General features: G+C 40.4%; 1 protein-coding gene across 1 annotated transcript in view; it reads left to right on the top strand.

Moving 5' to 3' along the window:
- Positions 1 to 18887, top strand: part of syn2b (synapsin IIb) — an 83791-nt gene that overhangs the window by 38104 nt on the left and 26800 nt on the right. Inside the window, exons 2-4 of the mRNA XM_076739520.1 lie at positions 12665 to 12722; positions 14407 to 14498; positions 18722 to 18878. Of these exons, the coding sequence (XP_076595635.1) occupies positions 12665 to 12722; positions 14407 to 14498; positions 18722 to 18878 (307 nt within the window). The remainder of the gene's footprint in view (positions 1 to 12664; positions 12723 to 14406; positions 14499 to 18721; positions 18879 to 18887) is intronic.

Below are 18887 nucleotides of genomic sequence, written 5' to 3'. Positions count from 1 at the left end.
ACAACAAGATGACAAATTTATGAATCATTGTAGTCGTTATCACTATGCTGATAGTATATTATTTCTTAAGAGTTTTTAATACTCTCGACCACCAGAGGGCAGTAATGACTGGGGCTCCTGCTTGTAAGTTGCACCTGTATTGTTTTGGTTAAACAGTAGGATTTGGTAGAAGACCCACACGATGCTTGATGTCCATGTTAACTGAGCTTTATTACAGTGGGTAATAAATAATTATGTTTGGGGATTCTCAAATTTCTTCAGTTTATATTAGAAACATTATAGTCACTACGATGAGAAACAAGCTCACATTGCCTAAACTGTCTTGCACCACCTTAAGGTCGGTTAGATCATAAGCAGGAAAATCCAGGCCAGGCTGCGTTTGTTAACCAGTTAGTCACATATCAACGTATCAGCTGCCTGTTTCAGCTGTGAACAGAGTTTTTGAGAGCAGTGAGACTGAATGAAGAAACCATCCGTAGAGCTGAAGGGAATGGCAGACTCGGGCGATAATTACCTGCTGGTTACTGACTACAAACGACCCTTTTCACATTACACCCATTTAAGTAGCTGTTCGTGAATATGCGAACAAGGCAGCGTTAAAGATTGCCTGTTAAATTCATCTACATGTGTTTAACTACTGCGACAAACAAATTCCAGTTAATGTGCCTCTCAGTGTCTGAGAACATGTACTCTTGCCATAATAACATTGCAAAAGGCACTTGGTGTAATGCTTTATGGAGTGAAGGTTACCTCTTAAATGCATCATTTACTATATATCTCCACTGCGCTGCCATTTCAGCCAGCTGGCCGCGGTAACCTGCAACTTTTTGTTTGTGACTCTTCCTGTTAGGCAAAATGCCAATAGGTGTATCAGCCGTCTCTGTGTCCTCTCTCTCTCTCTCTCTCTGTCTGTATGAGTCTATATCTCCCTCTAAAATTAAACACTGTGCTCCGAGCATTGTCACGACAAAGAGGCGGTGTGGGCGATGGACGAACAGGCGCACACACACACATGAAAGCACACACAGCAGTGCATCGTACACGTTCGAAACAAAACAGAACAACAAGTGAAGTGATGATGGCTTTGCAAACAGTTAGACCGTGTCAATTAGATAGTGATGAGTGTGTGGGGAGCTGTTTGTAGGTGTGTGCTGTATTAATTTATATGTGTTAACGTCTGTTGGGGGGGGGGGATGCTTCACCCCACAAGGTAGCTGTTGTATAATCTATCACGGTAACTCTTCGTGATGCTGAAAGTTGAGGCAGTTCAGAGCACAGAGAAATTTCTTGGATGTCCACAAAACCTATCCCATGAAGTGAGAATCTCTCGCTTCAAGACTTTGAGATCTTTGTCACTAAAACTTAAGCTAATACCCGGAAATGAAACTGAATGGCATGTAGTTTTGGCATTCACTGCATCCAAAAATTCCTCGTTACACAGAATAATCGAAACACCTCACCGACAACTGTTTCCTGTAGTATTTTCTAGTGGAATGTGACTGACCGACTCTCTCTCTGTGCAGAAAGACATGTTCCACTGTTCCTCCTACACTGCCTGAGTGCACCCCCACAGCGTAACCTTATCATCTGAACTGAGAAATGACATTAAATATGAAAGCTGACCAGCGACTGAAATCCTGTTTTTATTCAAGGGACAAAGAAATGCTCCACAATGAGCTGAATGCAGTTATAAACCTGAACTTGTTGTCAAGTGACGAACTTCTGTGCTCCTTCACTGACATTTTCAAAACCTCGCTCGACCTTGAAATGGTCCTCTCGACTACTTCTGCGACTAGACTGTGTGGGTGCATATGCAAGCATGCTTGTGCTTGCATTTAAAACAGTCTGTGATCGCAGGTGTGGCCAGACAGCAGGACAAACAAAAGGCAATCGCTAGACGGACATCTGGATAAAGTGCACATAAAGTCTCGTTTGTGCCAAGCCACGGCAGGGTTGTCTGCAATGATTTATCTGCTCTCCATCTTGCCTCAGACAAACACTCAGTCTCAGCCCACCATTAAACAGGAGGAGCACTCACCTGAGCTTCACCTCACGGAGTGATCATTCAGGCTTTGGCTGTCATTTTGAGACTGGTCATCTTATCACCAAGATCAGAGGCAACTTTATATACTTATGATTTATACATGTCCCCGCTACAATGGGATCAAATCATCCTCCCAGAACAGTTGTTGAGGAATATAATGGTGTCTGGCTCGCGCAAGAGACTTGTTAAAATTTCACTTGTACAAAGGCCTGTTTCACTGTTCTTCAATCACCAAAGGACCTGATTCGACTGATGCACCGCTTCTCCAACACAACTGAGCTGTGGAGAACCCTTATTTATATCATTTAAACCACTGTCTCCTCAACTCTGTATCCATCCCAACCTTTTAGTCAATAAATAAAACATTCAGCTGCAGTGGAGAGTCCAATCTTTAAAACCGAGAACACAACTCTCTTAATAGTAAAAGCCCACAGTGACTGGAGGGCATGTGTCCTGGCAGGGCATGCTATATCTTACTTTGGTAGAGAAACAGATAAAAGGCAGACTTTGAGTTGAATTCAAGTTTAGCTTGTGAACTCTTAACTAGTTGTAGTCGAGCTTTCTCTTGAGCATGTCCTGCTGTGCTTAAGTACTTTTGTCAAATCCTTCGTCTTACTGTTTCTCTGATGTTCAAAACATACTCTGAATGCACATCGAGCTAAACAGAAACATCACACAAAGAATCTGATGCAAACAGACAGAAATTGAGCCGTGAAAGGCAGAAACGTTGGCATGTGGTGAAGTAATCATTGAATCACTTGTATACAACCTCTCAACAACCCTGATATACGTTGTTAAAATGTGCCATTTCCCAACTATTTTGATTATTGGTTGTTTGCGGTCACGTGATGTTAAATCCAGATGGAGGGTCGGAAGTGAGAACTGCAATGGACAAGATGGAGGAAAGTTCATACTGTGCTAGTTTAGATGAAATGACAATAGAAAGGTATAAACAGAAAATCAGAACATGTGCTGGATGTGATTTTCCACCTGAACTGAAAGATTTGCCTGCTAATGAGGCAGTAGATGTAGCTAACTAGCTGGTCATTCAGACCTCGGTCTACCCTAGAAACCAAATGAAAGCATATAAAAGTATGGAGGCATACAACTTTTGTTGGGTCCACGACTTTGGTACCAAGGTGCTCCGGGGTGACTGTTGTTTTTTTTGCTTTGGTGAGTAGCTGGATCGTTGAGAAACAAGACAGGGTACTTTATTCACCTTCATTCACCTGTCTGATGTAAAACTTTTAATACCGATTTAAGAACTGTTTATCGTGCTGCTTGTAGCTGTTACTGCAAATCTATGGCCATAGATTTAAAACAATATCTAATTTTCCACCATTATCCAATTAATCTCTTCCCAACTGCAGGTGGTTAACAAGCCATTTTTTCTAGCACGGATTCCCACAGTTTTGGTTCTCAGATGATGATGATGATAATTACTTTGACTGCTTTTAATACTTCAACAACTATTTGGATGAACTGTAATAACTGTTGTGTTCCCTTAATTTTCCACCAAACACCATCGTCAGGACAAAATTTGATCTGTCCAATACTTCGTTTTACGACCAGATACTAAAGCTTCAGCTGTACTTTGGGTTTAGTGCTAAGCATGCTAACATGCTAAACTAAGATGGTGAAGGTGGTAAACATACTAGCTAAACATCAGCATATTAGCATCATCATGGTGAGTATGTTAGCATGCTGATGTTAGCATGCAACTCCAAGCAGCACTGTGTCTTGTTTAAGCCAAAATGCCAAATATTGTGTTGCTGCAGCTTCTCAGCTGTCAGTTTTTGCTACTTTTCTTTCTCATCTATGATGGAAGTTTGAGTGTGTTCAGGTTTTGGACAATTGGTGGGATAAAGAAAGGGATTAGAAAATGCAACCTTTGGATTTTTCATTTTCTGACATTTTTATAGACAAGATTAAGTGATTAATCAGGAACAAAAATTGGCAGTTTAGTCAATAATGAGAGTTTCTCATTAGTTGCAGCCATAACCCGCTGTGTGTGCTTTTCTAAAAGTCCATTAGAAATTCAATGAGGACAGCTCCTACCATATATTGTTGTTGTTGTTTTTAGCGGTTTCCGTTACAGAACAGAAATACAACAACACGCCTGATCACACTCTTTTACCACAGTCATAAGGGCTTTTCTGATGCAGCCAACAATTTGCAGTAATAAGGAGGTTGGTTTCTTCAGCCTGGAGATCCTCATTTTAAAATGAGCAATTATGCCCCATATTTGCCAGTAATTGTTTGGCTTGTCACTCCCGCTAATTAGTGAATTGCTAACCAAATACCACAGCATTCAGTCTGAATGAAAACAATGCTGGATAATTGGTCGTACAGGTCATGCTTTGATGGACTGATGATGGCAGCATGTTGATACTGCAGCACCAAAGCAGCAAAATAGATCTGAAGGTTTTTAATGCTGTTATCAGTCACTTTAATAGACTTGTTAGTTCCAGTGTGTCTTAAATCTATTTCCCAAAATCCAACACGTGTACATTCTGGGTTTTTTCTCATGAAAACATCAATAAAGATTTCTTAATTGCCATTCCTGCTCCCAGTGGAGTGCTCAGTTTGTCAGTTTTCCCTCTCCATGCTCATTTACATATTGATATTAATATGAATGACTGAAAGCCAGAACGGGCTGACACTGCTGATCAATTTACAATCCCTCCCCTGCTAGCTGCCCGAATGTTGTGAACAAACTTTTCGTCTACTCATTGTAATTACAAATCAATCACAAATTCAGCCGAGCTTTTTTGTACGCCTGAAGTGTTTTCAGAACCAGTCTTCTGTGGGGTGAAGTTAGAGATTGTTTCTACCCGAGCTGTCATGTTTTGCCAGTTTGAAAAGCATGGACAGATTCATTTCTGGTGACTTGCTGCTGCTGTCAGCTGGCAAACAAAAGTGAAAACTGCTTTTAGAAAATGACTTTGTCCTGTTGTAAAGGTGGTGGTGTTATAAGTAAAAGTGTAGCAATAACACAGAATAAAAATACTCCAGTCAGTCATGCATTTAAAACTATACTTAAGTAAAAGTATGTAAAGCAAAATGAATGTATCAAAAGTAAAAGTACGCCATAGACAAGCAGGTAGTTAACCTGTAATAATGCATCGTATTTTATAAAATGACGTTTATGTATAGCCTTAATCTATAAAGAAACAGGTAAACACAGCTGTAAAGTGAATGTAGAGAAGTATAAAGTACAGTGACTCTTTATATTAAGGTGTTCACCATTAACTAGTTGCTTATTGGCCTGCATATTAGTGTTGTATTGGCTCTTTACATGTCATTATAAAGCACTTATTAAGAGTTCTCCCTCAATAACCTCCCAGTTACTGCTTATTGGTGCTAATTAAGGAAGTTGTTGTACATGACTTACATTCTTAATAACCTTCTTTTAATAACCTGAAACCACTAATAAATAGCCAATCTGCTGCTAATATGCCTACTTACAGGGCAGCCGGCTAATTATGAATATGTACCTTAACTTAAAGTGTAAACCAAGAGTAACAAATCTCCCTCTAAATGTTGAGCTGTGTGAGTATTAAGTAGCATAAAATGGGAATGCTAATGTAAAGTAAAGGTGCTTAGTTGCTTTCCACCACTGTGGGCGTGAAGACATGAAGGAGCCATAAAACATCAATGAGTGTTCAGTATAGCAGCCTACACATTGTTGCTTCATAGTGTTAACTGAGTCAAGTTGTAGCAGAACTATAAACCCATTTTACCTGCAGATGGGATTTAACTCACAGCAATTTCTCTCTCCACCAAAAATGTCCATCTGCTCGGAGGAACGTGTAAAAGAATGGGAAGGTGAATGCTAATGATGGAGAAACTGTGAGGGGTGGGCACGGAACAAGAGAAGGTAGAGAGGAGAGAGAGGCAAAGAGAGCTTCAGCGTGAAGTAGAAACAAAGCTGTCAAATTACAAGGACAAGATAAAAAAGATTGTCACTCCTGCCTGCTTTCCAAGGACAAGAGGCACAGTAACTACGCTCTCATAAACACTCACACGGACATAAAACCAGCCCACGCTTAGCACACACGCACACAGATACACACACACACACACACACACACACACACACACACACACACACACACACACACGCACAGTTCCATAACAAATCTCTGGGTATCTGCAGGCAGGACTCCGTGAAACTTCAAGAAAACAATCAGCCTTTTTCAGTTCAGCAGATGTGCTGCCAGTGGGTGCTCTAAACACACACACACACGCAAGCGTTTAAGCTCGTCTGCTACATGAGAGCCCGGTCTGTCCTGTGGGTCATCGTTTGTCACAGTAATGTAATAAAACCACACAAACAGGCTGCGATCCCTCCACCACCACATGCAGACACAAACACACGCTTCCATTTGATAATGATGCAGGAAAACAGGAGAATTGGCCAACCAGAACATTAATGTGACATTAATGTCATGTTGACCTGTACAGCAAGAGTTTTCTGCGTGTTTCTACAATGATTATAGATGTGCTAAAATAAATATAAATTTTAAATAATTTAGGGTCTAACTGCATCATAGATCAGATCTGTAAAATGTCGTCAAATGAAGCTAGCATTAGCATCACAGGTTAAGCAACAGTCAAAGCAATTTATTGAAACCTGGCAACCCAAACATTGTTCTTGTAACTGATCTCTGAGGCAAAGTAATGGCAGTAGTTGCTCACTGAATAGGTTTTTAAGCTAACATGTTTATCAAATATGCTCATCCAGATGTGACTTGATTCAGACAACTTCTATAGTTGTTTAGCACTCATCAAAATTTGCAGCTTTTTGCCAGACGTACACACACACATACACTAGGACACGGCAAGAGAAGCAAGACATGGCAGGAGGAGGTGTTACAGCCTCCTGTGCTGCAGCTGAATAATTCAAGTGACTTTACCTCGGGGCAGAAAACATGAGCCAATAGGACTGACTTAAAGCTCTGTATGCTGCGCATGTTGAGTCGGCACAGCCAATCAGAGCTCTGGGTCTGACTTTTGCTTCACAGATACTGAGGAACGAATGTCAGACTGATACTGATCTGATAAATGACCTAATGAAGAAGTGATTGTTCTGTCTGTATGTGTTTGTGTTTGTTTAAGCATTCAGTGTCTGTGTGTCTGATCAGTCTCTGAGTGTTTTACTGTGGTCCTCTAAACCATGACAAACCCCAACCTTTGCAGCATGGACCAATGAAGTCACCCAAAACTTACCCAAACTTACCATCATCTTTTTTCTTTGCTGCAGAAGAGCTATTTTTCTCATGTCCTCTCAGCCTTTTCCTTTCAGTCCAGCATGAATGAAGAACCTCTGAGCCTGCGCTGTGCTGCTGCACCAGTTGCTCATTACCCTGTACAATATTAATGTTGCTGGGTAAAATGCAGCCTGCCCTCCTCAGTATGCACCATGCTGTTCTTACTCTAATCTTTCCTTCCTCCTGTCTTCTCTCTAAGTGGTATTTAGAGGTCATTTCTGCAATAATTTATCACATCTTTTGGTTGAAACATTCAACTTCTGGCTAAATCCCAACCAGTTATTCCAGAGCAGATGTTTTAATTAGCACCACTTTTACCAGCAACGTTAAGTAAAACATACATTAATCAATCAATGATACGGCATTCTGCATAATGAATACTTTGGTACTTGACTAGTTTTTGATGCAAATGCTTTTGTACTTTTCCTTAATGGTCCAGTCTGAAGGATTTGCACTGAATACCCCCCCCCCCCCCCCCCCGCCATCACTCCCTTATTAAACATGTAGGAGAACCTACAGTAGCTGTGAAACTCCTCCACAGAGACTGAAAATGAATTCTTGGTCTGCAGCCAGCAGAGTCCTCTGCCCCTGTGTTATTCCTTCCACTCATTTTCATGCCCTTACACATTGTCATACAGTACGCCAGCTAGCAGAATAATTGCACTCCAGCTTCCTCCCACCGTCCCTCGAGCTGACACTGCTCTAACACTCCATGTGCCTTTTCACTTCAGTAGTCGTAGTCTTATTTTATTCCCCTTTTGGATCAAGTGATCAGAAGGTCAGGGCGTGTGTAGTCTTGTGCTGCCAGAGACATTGTCCTTTGCCAGAGAAGGAGGATGGTTACTTTTGTGGAGGTTTTAGAGAAAGGTATTCTGGCTCCAACTCATTATTACCGTAGCTCAGCAGTGCTCTTGATAATTACAGTGACTGTTTTGTTTTCATCAAGTCTGTTAGAGCTGAATGCTGCTTTGCTTTATTCCTTGACTTCTTGAATTCTGCCACTGGTTCTATCCATTGGTAGACAGCTCAACATGTTCCCACAAACAGATTTCTATATTTTAAAACACCATAGCAACACATTCCGCCTTTACACGGTCACTCTTGTCTCGTTAATCTCATTAAACTGCAGTTGCGTATCATGCATGGTTCATTTGTATGCATCTTAATGTGTCTTTGCATCGAATCGATTATGATCACTGCAGACGGGATAGAAAAACAGATGGGTGGAAAAAACTATGCATCTAGAGGGAAAGTGGGAATTAACTACAGCTACGATAGGAGAGAGAGGGACAAGGAGCGTCGCCTGTCGTAATGAGATATGTGTTGATACAGGACTTAAATCAATGTAAATCATCGCTTCAGGGGGATATTTTCTCGGGCGAAATCTGACTATTTGATGCACTCAATCATCCATGTGTATTTAAGGAGAGATATTCTCTTGCAGAGTCTCTAAGAAGAGAGAAAATAGTGGAATCAAGTGAACATAAATCATAAATCAAAGATGATGATGTGGGTGTGTAATATCTTGATAATTATGCATGCTTTGTTGTGTTTAATGTATTCATTCGTTCATTCGTTCATTCAATCTCCATGATTTGCTATTCTTTCTCCACTCATTATTTCTGTGAAACATAAATAAAAACACGATTAAATTATTTACTGACAACAGTTTTACAAAGTGTTCCTGAGCTCATGCAGTAATCTTCTTTATCCGATCACGTGCTCACAAAGTGGTGAATCTCGCTCCATCCTCGCTTGTGATCGGCTGAGCCTTTCCAGGATGCCCCTTTCATACCCAATCATGATACTCTCACCTGTTACCTGTGGAATGTTCCAAACAGGTGTTTTTGGAGCATTCCACATCTTTCCCAGTCTGTTGTTGCTCCTGAACCAACTGGTTTGAAACGTGTTGCTGCATCAAATTCAGAATAAGCAGATATTAACAAGAATCAATGAGGTTGAGGAGGTAAAAATTAAATATATTTGTACTTTTTTTCAATTGAGTGTATGTTGAAAAAGGTGTAGCAAATGATCACATTTTGTTTTATTTCTTTTACACAGCGTCCCAGTTACTTTGGAATCTCTTCTTTTCTCGCTCTCTGTCATCGTTTCCTCTCTGTCATGACCATGCATTGATTTTAAAGGCTTAATTTCTACAGGACTGTGTGGCTGTCTCAGACTCTTGGACTCCACAGATCAATAATGAAAGTGGGTTCGCATCAAATGACCCTGAAACAAAAATGGAGTCAACAGAGCTCAGCTGTTGAATTTAACCCAGTGGAGAGGCTTCATATTGTTTTCAGCAGTATTCTTGTTCGCTCCACAAATTTGCATCAGAGCTGATGCGAACTCACCATCTGTATGCTGTAATAAAGGTTGACAGAATGACTCTAGCCCAGTTGCTCCACACCAGCCCAGTTGCTCCACACCAGCCTGTTCCAATAAGTTTTTATTTTAAGCCCATTTAAGCCAGAACAATTAGTAATTCCTCAGATGCTGATTCTAGATGTGTCTGCTTGAGCTGCAAACCTCACAAATAGAAGAGATTTAAATTCACCTTCATCTCTGTCTCTCAGACCAGCTGGCCACCCTGTTCGCAGTTCGCAGCTGCATTTGGATAATAGCTGGAGCGAGGTCTAAATCTTAATATCACCCACACATTGCCCGAGTGAGTCAAAGAGCTGCTGCAGTTCTAGAAACTCAACCGATGTCCACTTTGTACCAAAGTTCATCGGCAATTTAGGATTACAAAACTATTCTATTGCCGCAGCCGCTCTTTTAAAGTTCACACGGTTTGCGGGTGGTGGTGCCAACAAAATGTAATCGGCTCCATCTTAAAAGCCTCGGTTTGAATTCGTGCTAGCATGTGCACTTTATATTCAGTCCGTAGCACCAACAATGACAATACCAGCCATTTATTTTCTCAAAGAAAAACATTTCTTCAAGATGTTCACCTCTGCTCCAGCTCGCCTCAGTGTTGTGTACTCCTTCATTTCTAATGCATCACATACTATAACTAAAACATGTGGGTGTCTGTCTCTGAGGATGTGTCAACTCAGTCCTTATTAAAGTACTTATGCTTGCTCACTAATTGCCTTAATGACAGGAAAATGTAAGAAAAATCAAATTATGTACACAAATTCTGTACAATTGTTGTGGATAGCTGAAGCTTTCGTGAGTGAAGGAAGCATTGCTGACTGGTATTCTCTGAAGTTTTCAAGTCTCATTATAAGACACTAGTGGGGCTCGAAATTGAATACAGTAAACTTTTGGGATGTCCTGTTAGAGATGATATATTGCTTATATTGTCCTGTGTGGCATCCTGTAGCCTAAGACTAAAATCTGTAGCCAATGTTAACTGCTGGGTCACTCCATTACACACCAGAGAGTGAAACCGACGGATGAGAGAAGAAAGAGAGAAAAAAAACATTTCAATTCTCCTAAACATCAGGTGGAGTGAAAGCTTGGTCCGAGGGGGAAAGCAATTGTAAATTTGTGTTGGCACTTGGCGGCGTTTGTAGTCACGGTGTTACGTTTTCGATTCAGAGCCAAGTGTGGTGTGCAGACTTTTGGTGTAGGCTGTTTAAAGTTCAAACATTGCTTCTCTATATTCTGAAGTGGACTCTACAGAACAAACAAGATTATTTGTGCCTTCGATCAGAGTCGGAGGTAACAGACCATTGGGACCATTGGGCTTGATGTTACAGGTGTTAGTATAAAATTTGGGGGTTTTATCCTCGTGGTAGATCATTCATATGATGATAACATGTCAGATTTCTCCCACGTGGCCAAGAAAATGCAGCTTGAAGCATGATTGCATTATGCAGATGTCTGCTGAAACAAGCCATCCCACAAAATTGAACATTAAGATTTTTTCTTTTTTTGGCAAGCATGTCTGTCCCGTAAAAGACGTCTCTCAGACAGTCACTTACAGCTCTGCTAGAAGGCGTGATTTGCTGTGTGGCAGCTACATTACGCTGTTTGATGGAATTAAATGAGGAAGCTACATCAGCAGCCTCGCTGTAGAACACTGTAATTGTCCATTACTGTGTTGGCCTGACGTCTGTATTGTTTTGCATTGTGCTCTGCAGACACTGAACACACTCTGAATGCGGAGCCTCTTCGACTCATTCAGTGGGAGTGGGATTCATTTTGAAAACATATGAGACACTATAAAGAGAATTAGGACATTTTTCAGTCGTAAAGACATCGTATTTTTTTCTGTGCTCTGTTTGTTTTTAAAAACCCTTGCAGAATTGTACCTTCTAGTGGGACAGAAAAAGATGTATTGCTGTCAATAATTTTCCTGGTCTGGTTATTGATTGTTGGAAGTTATGGCATCATACCCTCAGAGTGTCTCTCTCACAGATGGTCTGATCCTAATGAACCAGACTAACAAGCCAGATGCCTCTGTGCTGCACTACAGCAGGCCCTGTGAGGTTATATGGAAGAGCTCTTACATACATTTTTAATTTAACTGGAACCATGAGTGCACATGCAATTTGATTTCATGTCATATTATGGTACACAAGCTCACTGTTTGATGGGGATTGTTTTAAAGGATGATTCAAGGCGGTTCAAGGACCTGTTGACAGGAACGAGGTGAAATACTGCACTTCACAAAATATTCGATGTTGTAACTGATGCATGAACAGAAACATGAAGATAATTAAGGGAATAAAGACGTGACTTCTTGAAGGGTAGATATCATAAAGTAATCTGTCTTTGCTCTTTGTTATTGCCTTGTTTAGCATCAGTGTATGGCTTTTTGATGGACACGGCGTAAACCATCTGCAATCCATTTACAATGTTGTGTAAAATGAGACGTCCAGATGCATTTTGTCTGTTTGCGTGTTGGCTGGCAGCCCGTACCTCCGTGCTCGTCTCTGTCAGTCTGCCTTTGTCCTCTCTCCATCTGTCTGCCTGTGTATTGCAATCAATCTCCGCATCATTCTTGAGCAATTTGCAGCCAAGTTATTGAGAAGTCAACTTTAAACCACCATGATATTGCATCCATTCATCACAAACTGTAAGACAGTGTAAGACATTGGATATTGCAGAAGAGTTTCAGCCCTAACCAGAATTTAATGTTTCCACTTGTTCAGATGACACTAATTGCAGTTTCGGTATGGCCACGCTGATCTGCTTTGTCTTTTGGAGTTGTTCAAAAAGCTCCTTAAAATATAAGTTCTCCTACAGCTAACAAAGTTTGTCCATTAAAAATGCAGTCTGGCATCCATTTTCTTTCTCTTCTCTGTTCCTCAGGGAGTGTGATGTCCAGTAGAGGGCAGCATAGACAAATGAGAGTGAAAAAATGTCAAACCAAGTCTCTTCTCCTCTCTTCCAGGGCCAAAGTGTTTCGAGGAAAGAAGGTCTTTGGGGACTACGACATCAAAGTGGAGCAGGTATCATGTTGAGTTAAAAGACCTACGATGCTGCAGAATCATATATAAAAGGTTGAGCGGGATCAGACCAGAGATGAAAGTGAGATGAAACTGACACCATATTCACGTTTGATATGGAAATGCACAGGTTTCCTCTGACAAGCTGAGACATGGCGCCCGAACACATTTTCAATAAAAGTAAAAGACTGTTTCAGATACGCTCTGCTTGTCTGAGGCTTTACACAACAGGTTGTAAGTTCCTAGACAGAAACTGAAGTGCAAAAGGAATAAAATGTGTCAGCTTTGTTCACATGCTGTTCTGTTAAGCAGGCGTCTCTGCCTATGTGTGCCAGTGCAGCGAGCTCTCCAGAGCCAAACGGGACCAATGTTGGTTTCCTCAAGCACATTTCTGACTTTGAGTGAAGTGTCTTTGAGAACTACTGGATGGACTGTCATGAAAGGTGCTACAGATTACTGATTTCTCTAGATACCTGGAATTAAGTTTAATTAAAACTGACTCGTTCTTCTTGCGCCATCATCAGTTCAATGTTTGCTCCATACTTTGGTTTATGGCCAAACACCAACAAAACTAGTGATATTCCAGTCAGTCTCAGCTGTACTTAGTACTAATTAGCAAATGTTAGCATGCGAAGAGGCTAAACTAAGACGGTGAACCTGGAAAACATTAAAATGCTAGCATTGCCTTTGTGAGCATATTGGCATGCTGATGCTAGCATTTGGCTCAAAGCACCTGAGAGCTGACTCACACTGGAGTCTTGTATTATTTGCAAAAATGTCATTTTGGTCAGGAATTTGTCTGGCAGCGGGTGATAACCCTGCCTGACAAATAGAGACTGCAAAGTCATTTCCTCAACATTTCGCATTCATCATCCTCAGCAAAAATTACTTTTGTGTTGGTTGGTTTATATTTAACTACATATAATTGTGTAACCACACTTTCAGAACCATCAGTACTTCAAATGTAAAATTACACCAGAATCTTGACATCATACTGTAGTCAGTGCTCATAGTTAAGTTATATATTAACAGCATTTGACATTTTGGTTTCATATTGGTTGAGCGACCTAACCAGCAAACCATTTTGCAATACTTGGTTACGGCATTTGAAATGACTGTTCTGTGGACTGCTCTCACCAAACAGTTTCACACCTAATAGATGTTGACAGTTAAATTACAACCTCAAGGCTCACCACAGAAATGAAAATAGACACAAGAGGAGACAGGAGTCGGCAGCTATGAGTCACGGAGAAATCCTCACTATCATTGCAACCACACCAAAGACCAGCATGCATGCGTTATTTTCCCAGAATGATTATGTGGTTTATGCATGCATATACATATATATAGTCATGTGATTTCACTGCTTCTGCAAAGGATGTTTGTTAACTATTTATTTAGAGTTTGTTTTGCCCCCAGTACAAGTCATCAATTCAAATAATAGAAAAGAATGATGTGCCAGTAGGGCAAAAACTGTAATTACTGCAACTTATCTTGCACAATAAGTTTGACTATTGAGCATATAATCATCTGGTATTCTGCTTCTTGTATCGTTTATAGAATTGCTGTGTATGACTCTGCAGCATTTACCATTCAATGAGATTCATGTGTATTTCATCATCTGTGTGTGAAGACTGAATGTGTATAACTGATGAAACTGTCTCGCGTCTTCTCTCCATCCTTGTAGGCTGAGTTCTCCGAGGTCAACCTCGTGTCACATTCAAATGGAACCTGTAACGTGGACATGCAGGTCATCAGGGGTGGGACCAAAGTTGTCAGGTCAGCAATTAACACATAAACACACACGCACACACACACACACACACACACACACACACACACACACACACACAGTTGTGTTTCAATCACTTTTGGGGACATTACATAGACTTACATTCATTTCCTGGAAACCATAACCATAACCACTACTTGGTTAACCCTTACCCTAACCTTAACCCAAGTCTTCAACCTAAAATACACGATCACACACACACACACACACACACACACACACACACACACACACACAGGTTCTTCAGTGATTCAGAGATCAAACTGAGTTTAAATCCTTCTTCCCAAACTCCAAATCCTAATTTTGTACCATTCTTTAACCCAAACCTTTGACAGTAAGATTAGTCCCACAGTACAAACCTAATCTCACCCTCTAACCCACCACATAGACCTCATTTCCTGACACTAAACTGAAGCAGAAATAACCGTCTTCCCTCACAAAGTTGTCCCAGCATTAGAGATGAATTTGACTCCTTTTGCAAGGACATTCAGTCATCACAAAAGGTATAAGAGCTGCATCCTCTCAGTGGTGTGAACCTCAGTTGTTCCAATTCCACAATACAACCAAAAAATACTCAAAAATTAATCAATTTGTTTGGCCCAGTCCCTTTACTACAAACTCCAATTCCAAAAAAGTGTGTAAAACATAAATAAAGCAGAATGTGATCATTCTTTTTGAGATATGCTCAATTGAAAACAATAAAAAGACAATATATTTAGTGTTTTACCTCATCAACCTCATTGACTTTTGTAAATATATTCTTATTCTGAATTTGATGGCAGCAACACGTTTCAAACAATCTCGAATATGACCTTCAATCTGAAGCCTTCACCTGAACTAAATACCCCAGAGTCCTCATGAAAATGTCTCACTTTGGAGAACATTTGGCAAAAGCAAATACATTAATGTTTAAACCCAGAGTATCGTGCTGCTGTACCATGTTTGTGCATTAATTAATAATAATCCAAACACTTTTCTACGAGATCAGACAGAATAACCTCAGACTGCACTTCTTGAAAGTAATAAATAAACTTGTTTACTGCAAGTTCTGATCAGTGGAAAAGAAGGGCAGAGGCGTATGACCACAGACATTACCCACAGACTGGCACAGCAGATCTGCATACAAACATGCGAACGTACTGTAAACCAGACAATCACACAGACCCACTCACACACCACAGACCACACTGACACAGACACCAGTGTCCCAGCCGAATACTGCCAGTAATTAAGCAAGACTGGAACTCCCACTGCCCACCAACCAGCAAAGCCAACAGGAAATGAAGACGGCAGCCTCAGTCTGACAATCAGCATCTCTGCCCTGTAATTAAGCTTTATGAGGGGTTGGTCTGCACATGCTCAAACACAAACACAGTGACCATTGCCCGAGAAAGCCTGGATTCAGGGAAACTTTGCATGAGACGGAATGATTCACGTTCACCTGTCCGGACAGTGTTGTGTCTACAGGAAGTATTATTCTTTTACAACTCATGCGAGCTCCTCGTAGACCTCCAGATTTACATCATAGCCTCAGTCTCGCCCAAACATTAACGTCCTGTGGAGAAAATTAATGAGTTCACAACGTAATTCTCAGTCTGTCTTGTCTGAGTTCATTGGAAGCTTTTCAGACTTGAATGATTTTAACTATCTACATTTGTCTCTGTAATTGCACCGTGCCCATCGATTTCAAGTCAACACGGTGATTTTGCTAACTGCTCAGAGTCTGAACGTGGATAAGTAGCCTTCCACTCGAAGATGATGTAATCTTTTCCAGACTCAGCATGTCACTATGTGATCTTCAGTTCTTCTTAATCTCTGTTTTTATATTTTATCTTTTTTCTTTTTTTCTTTTGACTGACTACAACTGAAAGAAGAAATGTTGAGTAATAGCATCGACAAGATGAAAAGATGCTGTGATGTATGATATATGTGAAATTTTTACCATGTAAACATGTAGTTTAGCAAAGGTTAGCCTAAAAGATGCAGATGGAAGCTCATCAATCAGAGGATTTGGTGTTAGTGGAGACTGGCTGTGAACCGTCACAAGGATTATCGTATATTAACCATCATACTGTGTGGAAATAGAAGCATCTGCAGCAAACAGCAGCTCACAGGTTAAAGTCACATGAATTATAAGTCTGGTGTTATCTTATTTTTTCTTCTTGTTGACAAATACCATGAATAGATACAAACCAAGTCTGCCTCAATACTTGATGACTTCCCTGTGGGTGGCTCAGAGCCCAGAGCCCATTGGTACCCACTGGAAACATAAATCATTAATAACCCGTAGCAAACAATATAGTTTCAAGGCCAAATCATTTAGTGAAACGGCAGAGCACTGTATTTTTTAGCAAACCTTATCCATCAAAAGCAAATGATGCCTTTGTTTGGGACTATTTTCAGCTACGGACTGATACACATTAAGTGCGCTAGTGAGTATTTAGACAGCAGAAATGTCCACATCACTAAAATGACAGAAATATTTGATGGAAGAAGCAATTAAAAACGTATATTTTGCTTTTTTTCCCCCTTTTCTCTTTTTTGTGTTTAGTGCTAATTAGCAAATATTAGCATGCTAACACGCTAGACTAAGATGATCAACATGGTCCACCTATTTGTCAGCATGTTAGCATTGTTATTTTTAACATATTGGTTTGCTGGTATTAGCATTTAGCTAACATGGCTAAGACTCCTAGTGTGGGCTCACATTTGTTTCAGGGAATCAGATTAAAAATCCACAGGAAAAAGAGAAAGCTAGTTCGGATGATGGTGGTGTTGCTGGCTACCCTGATTCAGGGTATTAAACTGAGTCATGACCGTGTTGATCTTTACAGCCTCCTGTCAGTAAATGAAGAGATTACAGTCCCATTAATTGCTGTGTCCTCTCTGCCAGAGTCTTTTTTAGCTTCTTGGAGTGTCTGATTAGTATTCTCTGTGCATGATGAGCTGGTGGTGGTCACACTGTGCCAGAGTTTTCTCTCTTTCTGTCTCATTTCTCTCACTCCTCTCTACATCTCTTTTACTCTGTGTTTTTTCTCTCTGTCTCTTTTCTCACCTCTCTCTCTCTCTTTCTTTCTCTCCTCACATTCCCTCTCTCATACACACATTCAGAGACAAAAGGGAAAAATAATAGGAGTCATGCTCTATCACCATCAACCTTTCACTGAGCTGAACTGCACTGAATATTGTTTTTGCCCTTAACCCACTGGTCACTAATTGCTTCTGTGAGCTGGCTTTTAGTGTTTTGCAATGGTCCCGATGATTTGAACTAAAACATTAAAAAATATTATAAAAATCCTACAAAATTGTGATAGATCATAAAATCCCATACTTGGAATTTTCCCTCAGGTTTTGAAAGCCAGATTCAATAGTGTTTGTCATCACTGACCATAATAAACATGCGGTCAAGGTTATGGTCAACCTTATAAAAACCAACATTGACTGAAAGTTAATGAATGGAAAATGAACAATGTCTCCTGTCTTTTGTTGACCCATCCACCCCAACACCACCCTTTGATGCTGTCATGGCTGCGGTTTTTGAAATTCAGCTACACAACAACAACAACAACAATGCTTTGAGCACTACTGAGTTGTGTTTCTTTAATCTATTTTTTAGAGCGAAGAGAGAACAAAACTCTATGTGAAAAGAGGCACTTATTTATTAAATGTCCTTTATGAATAATATAAAGGCACATGATTAGTAGTGACATTTTAATTACAAATAATGTGAAAATAAATGCATCATGCATAACTCCCTACAAGCATCATTTAACATCAAATTTTTGGTGTTTAGTATTCCAGGAAAATCGATTTAGCAATCCAAAACAGAGCGCTTAGTAAGAATCCTTCACAGATGATGATCTATTCTAAGACGAGACCAAGCCGTCATCTTTTCAACTTATTCCAACTTTAGTGATGTATCTGGCTGCACAAGCGTATTCTCTTACTGCCACGGCATCCTCAGTGGAAAAGACGAATATACTATCCTCCATTTGTGGCTTTGTGGGTTTTTCCTCTGGTTTGGTTCCTTCTCTTTCTTCCATGTAAAAAGGCAGGTCAGTGTCACCTGCCATCTAAAAATGTCTGACCTTTGACTCAGAAAACCTTCAATCAGATTCACATTGTCACAAAATGAATTAATGTTCTTTGTAATTGTAGACTAGAAATGTAAATGTTTTTATTGTTATTCCCTCTGCTGCTCTCAAACCAGGTCTTTCCGGCCTGACTTTGTCCTGGTGCGCCAGCACGCCTTCAGCATGGCCCAGAACGAGGATTTTAGAAACTTGATCATTGGTCTGCAGTATGCAGGAATCCCCTCAGTCAACTCTCTGGACTCCATCTATAACCTGTGCGACAAACCTTGGGCTGTAAGTCAT

This window comes from Chaetodon auriga, chromosome 2, assembly GCF_051107435.1.
Source record: "Chaetodon auriga isolate fChaAug3 chromosome 2, fChaAug3.hap1, whole genome shotgun sequence".
Classification (NCBI taxonomy): Eukaryota; Metazoa; Chordata; class Actinopteri; order Chaetodontiformes; family Chaetodontidae; genus Chaetodon; species Chaetodon auriga.
Note: the sequence above shows the minus strand (reverse complement) of the source record. Positions and strands in the feature narration are given on the sequence as shown.